At 40.5% G+C, this 6,908-nt stretch overlaps 1 protein-coding gene across 1 annotated transcript; it reads right to left on the bottom strand.

The window, feature by feature from the left end:
* Positions 1 to 5,838: 5,838 nt before the first annotated feature.
* On the bottom strand, positions 5,839 to 6,411 carry LOC148947117 (protein CFDP2-like). The gene has a single exon (XM_089096515.1). It carries the CDS (start codon positions 6,409 to 6,411, stop codon positions 5,839 to 5,841), a length of 573 nt encoding a protein of 190 aa, XP_088952641.1.
* Positions 6,412 to 6,908: the final 497 nt, after the last annotated feature.

Here is a 6,908-nt window from a genome sequence, read left to right as displayed (position 1 = left end):
CTGAATCACAACATACTGTCTGTATGCAAATTGTCAAAAGGGCGCAACAGCAGTATCTTAGGAACAGTTTCGGTTTGTTAAATTGAAACTAACAGGTCTTGTTTTGGAGGATGTTGAACTAACTAAATAAAAATATTTGCATTCTAATGCTGTTGCTATTACTCATTCTACTACTGCAGCTAACTACTTCGACTACTACTACTGCCACTAAAGCAAAAGCTATCGCTATTAATTCTACTGCCACTACTACTGCTGCTGCTGCTAAAACTTAGGGTAGTCTATTAAGGTGAAAAATTTGGGAAATATTGAAACTGTATAGAATTATCTTGAAACACACTATTTCCGCACAAGTTGTCTAAAGGACGTATCAAAAATCATTCAGAAACATTTTTTAGTATTAAGTTGAAACTTTCAGCGTTTGCTAAAGGGAGTGTTGAAGAAATCAAAGGTGCTATGTGTGTATTGCTACACCATATTTAGGCGAATGTTGAACTAAATTAAAACGAACTATGAGGATGAAGATTTTAAAATTGGTGACAAAGTTAGAGTTCAAGAACGGCTTAAATTATTAAATTAGACCTTTAAGGGTAAGTTGTGGCGGATTTTGAACTAGCCAGAAGACACAGTGTGTATTCTATTAATAATATCACTACAGTTACTGTAACTAATGACGCTAAGGGTATTAAGGTGAAACTTTTAGGGAACGTTTAGGGAGAGTTTCAATTAACAAAATAAACTATATGGATGCAGGTTTTCACAAAGGCATATAAGCAATATAATAGGCAGTGCCAATCTATATTAGATAGAAATATCATCGAAACTTTTAAAGAAGTTAATTTGATTCGAAATTAAAAATTCTAGGATCCTTTTTATGAGTGAAAGGAGATTTGAGAGCAAGTATCGCTCCTCTCAATCCCATTCATTTTCAAACGTTTATTCTTCTTGAGTGGGGTCGCTCTAATACACAAGCACCAATCAAAATAACACATGACTACAGCACCAATTATGCCTCCTGTTCTAGAGGCATAATTATTATAGACACGTCGGATTGAAACTAGCCTATCATAGATTTAAACGGTCCTTTATATCTAATTTATTTATTCATGAAACGATAATTTCGTCTCTTTTCTGTAGCTTTTGGAATATTCGTATTTATACAATTGAGGTATGATAATAATTTACGCTGTTTTTTATTTCTTTAATCAGACATGTTAGTCCCCCCCCCCCTTCCCCTAGACTTTGAAAAGTATCTTTTTTCGACGAACAAAGGTATTCTAGTTCAAAAATCAGTAGAACAACAAAATTGCCGCCTAGACTTTGAAGAATATATTCAGCCCCTTTTTCTTTTCATAGGCAGCGCTAGCGCTGCCTAAGTAAAGAACGATATGGGGACAATGTGTTGTTGTTCTATTTTTTTTTTTTTTCTCCATATCTAGGCACTTCGTATCAAACCAGTTGTCTTAGAAAGTTCAAAAAGGGCTCATTCGATTGGAAATTGGAGTGGCTAGTGCCCTTTTAAGTAGTCGAAAGTGATTGGAAGGCAACTAGCCCCCCCCCCCTCCACACCCATCATTCCCCCAAACACATCCAATCAAAATTTTGAGATAGCCATTTTGTTCAGCGTAGTTGATTTACAAACAAAAAATGCCTCTTTGAGGAGGACACTCCCCCACAACCCACGGGGCAAGGGTTTTAAGTCATGCCCTGAAGGCATAAAAGGTTTTTATAGAAGGCGTTGTCGTAGAAACTTCAAAAAAGGTTCATTCAATTGGAAATTCAAAGGAGTGGGGCATTTTTTAACAGTCAAAAGTGATTGGAGGGTAACTAGCCTCCCCCCACGCCCATCTTTTTGAGGAGGACACTCCCCCACAACCCTCTGGGCAGGGGTTTTAAGTTATGCCCTGGGGGTATATAAGGCTTTTAAAGAAGGCGTTGTCATAGAAACTTCAATAAAAACTCATTCGACTGGAAATTCAGAGGGATAGTGCCGTTTTTAATAGTCGAAAGTGATTGGAGGGCAACTAGCCCGCCCCCCACACCCATCATTCCCCCAAACACATCCAATAAAAATTTCGAGATAGCCATTTTGTTCAGGGTAGTTGATTTCCAGAGAGAACACATATTTTTAAGGAGGACACTCACCCACAACCATCAGGGCAAGGATAATAAGTTATGCCCTGGGGGCATATAAGGTTTTTATTGAAATCTTCGCCGTAGAAACTTGTAAAAGGGCTCATTTGATTTGAAATTCAAAGGACTAGTAACCTTTTTAATAGTCAAAAGTGATTTGAGGGCAACAAACCCCCCTCTGTCGCCAACCTTTTCCCAAAACACATCCAATCAAAATTTTTAAATAGCCATATTATTCAACGTAGTTAAAAGATTTGGAAATTAGGCCTTTAAGGATGACATCCCCTCCCCCCACAGACCTCAGGGCAAGAGTTGTAAGTTAGGCCCTGGGGGTATATAAGGTTTTTATTGAAAGCGTTGTCGTAGAAACTTCAAAAGGGCTCATTTAAATGGAAATTAAATAGGCTAGTATCTTTTTTAATAGTTCAAAGTGATTGGATAGCGACTAACGCTCCTCTCACGCCCACCATTTTCCCAAACACGTCCAATCAAAATTTTAAGATATCAATTTTGTTCAACGTAGTTGAAAGTTCTGGAAATTAGGTCTTTTAGGATGATAATCCCCTCAGAGCCCTCAGTGCAAGGGTTGTAAGTTATGCCATAGGGGCATAAAAGGTTTATATAGAAAGTTGTTGAATATTATTTATAAAATAGATTTTAGTCTTCCTAAAATCCGATTTTTGTATGTTCAAAAACTAAATGTTGACTTAAGATTAAATTAAAATGCACTGGGATAATGCTAATTCCCGATAAGGTATCTCAGCAGTATCCCAAGAACGACTGAGGGTATTATGTTCCAACGTTCGGGGCTACTTCTGCTCTTAAAACTTAACCAAATTCAAATAGCGTAAGAATGGGTGTAGGCAGCGTATTGTTTAGGGCGGGGGGGGGGAGCAGTCAATAGTCTGATGGAGGGCCTTTTATCAACTACTTTTCCAACCATCTGCTTTTTCAGTTATATCTAATGTAAATTTGAAGGTGTAGGGATGGGGGCAGCTGCCCTCCCCCTGTCCCCCCTCCCTACGCCCATGAGTGTAAGTGTATCCATGCTATCAAAGAAAGTAAACAGATTTTTTTGCGAATGGTATCAAGTTTTCCATTACAGGTAAACTAGAGGAGTTATGAAACTAAATTAAACAGTAGCCTACTATTTGTGTCCAGATTTTTAAAAGGGTGTGTGCTGTTAAAAATTGCCAAAAATTTTTCTCCGGCATACAAATAGCAGGCCAAACCATAAAGTCTTAAAAAACGAAAAGATTTAAAGTATTATTTTCTTTTTCCCTGAAAAGACCATGTCAATATAAACTTAGACTTAGGTCCTCCTGCGCCTGGGGGCGCATAAGGCAGCAACAGTGGTTCACCACGACGACCTGTCCTGAGCCTTCAACCAAAGCTCCTCTATAGAGGACCTTGCCAGCTTCGCCTCCTTCATTAGCGACCTGCCAAGGGTCATTTTTGGTCTTCCTGACTTGCGGAGACCGGCGGTGTCCAACACCATGCGTTGTGCGGCAGCTTCCCATCCCCCACTCGCACCATATGCTCCCAATACATCCATCACCGCTTTCTAATGAGATAAAGGATTGGGGTATGATTTGTCATACGATAGACTTAATCATTTCGTATTCTTTCCGTCCAATGTATATTTAGGATAGACCTTAGGCAATTGTTGTCGAATGCCTGGAGTCATCGTTCTAGCTGAGCAGTGATACTCCAAGTTTCGCAGCCGTACGTAAGGACGGAGACCACATTGCTATTATAAATTCTAAGGTTTAGCTTCTGGGAATGTTTATTATTTCTCCAAACATTTCTAAGATAGCTGAAAGCAGACCCAGCCAATGCTATTTGGCACAGTATTTCTCTTTTGGAATTGGTATCTTTCGTAAGAATGCTGCCGAGATACTTGAACTCTCTCACTTTCTCAATTTCCTCGTTGTTAACCAAAAGTCCTTCGGCTAAGTCAGGTATGACTGCATTCGACATTGATTTGGTCTTGTTAGCGTTTATGGAGAGTCCGACAGCATTTGCCATACGACCGAGTTCATTAATGTTGCGTTGCATATCTTCTGGGTCGTGGGTAATAAGTGCAACATCGTCAGCAAAATCACCATCATTGAGTTGTCTCAGTGGATTTAATTGTAGAAAACCACTAAAACTGCATCTACTGAGAGCAAAATCTATCACTATGGCAAACAGTAATGGTGATAGAATGCAGCCCTGCCTTACACCTGACTGAACAGAGAACCACTCCATTAGGCCACCCTCTGTCTGTACTGCGCATATGATATCATGGTATAGCGCTTTAATTATACTTACAATTTTGGTCGGAATTCCATAATGCACTAGAGTCTTCAACATGGTTCTGCGATGTATCGAGTCGAAGGCTTTGAGAAAATCTATAAATACTATAAGTAGCTGAACTTGCCATTCATTGGATTCATCCAGCAGGACTCTCAGGCTAAATATCAGGTCCCAACGATCTATTCTGGTGGAATCCGTGCTGCTCATCTCTCAGCACATTCTCCACTTTTCTCTGAATCCTGTAAAGAATTATTTGGCACAGGACTTTACTGCCAACAGACTGTAAAGCAATACCTCTTCAATTATCACATTTAGTCTTTTGTCCTTTTTTGAAGAATTACTGCCTTCGACCATTCATTAAGGACTTTTTTTCATCCCAAACATGGGACAGAAGTTCAAACATGGGTTCGGTTAGGGCGCTTCTACCGTACTTCAGTAATTCTGGTGATATGCCATCATTGCCTGCAGTCTTTCCGTTTTTCAAAGTCTTTAGGGCCTCCTTGACTTCGATAAGCATGAGAGGTCCGGGACATATTCCGACATCGAACGGTGGTTCTTCAAGGACATTTAAAGTAGTTGTGGATGGCATCGGATTTAGTACCTCGCTAAAATGCTCCTTCCAGCGTCGGACTATGTCCTCAGTCTGGGTTAATAAGATGCCTTCTTTGATTTCAATTTGGGTCGACGATGCCTTTGAAATACCCGCTAACTGCTTCGTTGTGGCATACACAGTACGGCTATCTCCCCGTCTAGTGGCTGCCTTAGCCTGTTCGGGCATAGTTTCTAGGTACATCCTCTTATCATCCCTGGTTGCTGCTTTTACTTGCTTATGGAGACGCTTGTACTGTGCTTTCAGGTTATCTACATATTCTCTAGAACAAGTCGTGCTATGGTCATACTTATCTACGAGGATTTTGAGTTGTGCCCTTTAATCAATGATATCCCAACTACTTTCAGCTATCCACTGCTCTTTCTTCTTCCTTTTGTAGCCCACAACTTCTTGTGCGGCCTCTTTCACGGTTTCTGCAATTTTTTCCCACAGACTATCAAGCGACACTTCGTCCCTTAGAAGGGAAAACTTGTTTGACAAAGCTGTAGTATACTTTTGCAATACGTTTGGGTCCTGCAATTTCCTCAAATTGAAGGTTTTCACTGCCCGTTGGGGCTTTGTCACAGTTTTAGTTTCAGCTTGAACTTGGCAACAGTAAACTGGTGATCGGAATAGCAGTCGGCACCTCGGAAGGTTCTAACATCCTCTAGACATCGTCGCCTACGCCTCGCAATTAGGATATGGTCTATCTCATTTCGTGTTACACCATCAAGCGAGTTCAAAGTATACTTATGAATATGTTTATGTGGAAACCATGTTGCACCGACGATAAGTTCATGAGTAGTGCAAAAATCGATTAGTCACACACCATTGTCGTTAATTTTCTCCAGTCCATGTTTACCGAGGTTAGTTGGGGCATAAGAAGCATCACCTCCAAATTTAGCGTTAAAGTCCCCACATACAGTCCCAATATCATGACGATGCACTTTTGCAACAACATTCGATAACACGTGATAAAAGTCATCTTTGGTTTGATCATAGGCGTCATTCGTTGGGGTGTACACTACAATAACTGTCAATTTGACGTATGAAATGGCGAAACGGGCACGAAGAATCCACTCAGTAATTGGTTCCCAGTCCACTGGGCATTTTTCGGCCCGATTACTTAGTGCCATTGCGACACCTGCTTCTTTTCTAGTCTCAAGTCCGGAATACAATACGTGGTAAATCTCAGTTTCCAAAGTCCTAAAACCAGTAAGCCTGGTCTCAGAAAGTCCAGCAATGTTAATACGGAACTTATCAAGGGCTCTCATAACACAGTCGAGTTTTTCTGGCTGTGTTTCTTGATGAACCGTTCTAATATTCCAGTATCCAATACGAAAACACTCGGCCGTTTTCAAGAATCTTGTCCGGGGGCGTGCATTAGTCGTCATCACAGAAGAAGAAGAAGTCAATCCGAGGCTATCTGTTGCTGCTTCTTGAGCAATCAGTTTTTACGGTGGCGGGTAACTAGCCCACCGACCAACCAACGAATGGGAACATCCGGAGCACGTTAGCCACCATTTTGCTCGGCGTGAAGTTCGATAGTGTTATCGAACACCCCTACACCACGTTGAGGTGCGCTGACGGATTTCCACTGCTCTCCAGGGACGGAGAGTCGAACCTCATCGCTCGTAACGTCGTCACCGCCACGACAATTGTTTACTTAGCTTTGACCCTTAAATCCCAACCTGGATCAGCAGGGCTTCAGGAAGGGACGTCAATATAAAACGAACAGAAATTAATTAAAAAAACTTTTTCCAAAAAATAAGTTTTTCAAAGAAAAGTAAAAAACTCTATTAAACAAAAAATGAACAAAACTAAAATCAAATAATCTACCAAGCATGAAACTACCACAAATCAGCATTGATAAATAAATGAAACCCAAAAT

This window comes from Artemia sp. Qi Xiang Cuo, chromosome 11 (genome assembly GCF_049724085.1).
Source record: "Artemia sp. Qi Xiang Cuo chromosome 11, ASM4972408v1, whole genome shotgun sequence".
Lineage (NCBI taxonomy): Eukaryota > Metazoa > Arthropoda > Branchiopoda > Anostraca > Artemiidae > Artemia > Artemia sp. Qi Xiang Cuo.
The sequence above is the reverse complement of the archived record's forward strand: the minus strand, read 5'-3'. Positions and strand labels throughout refer to the sequence as shown.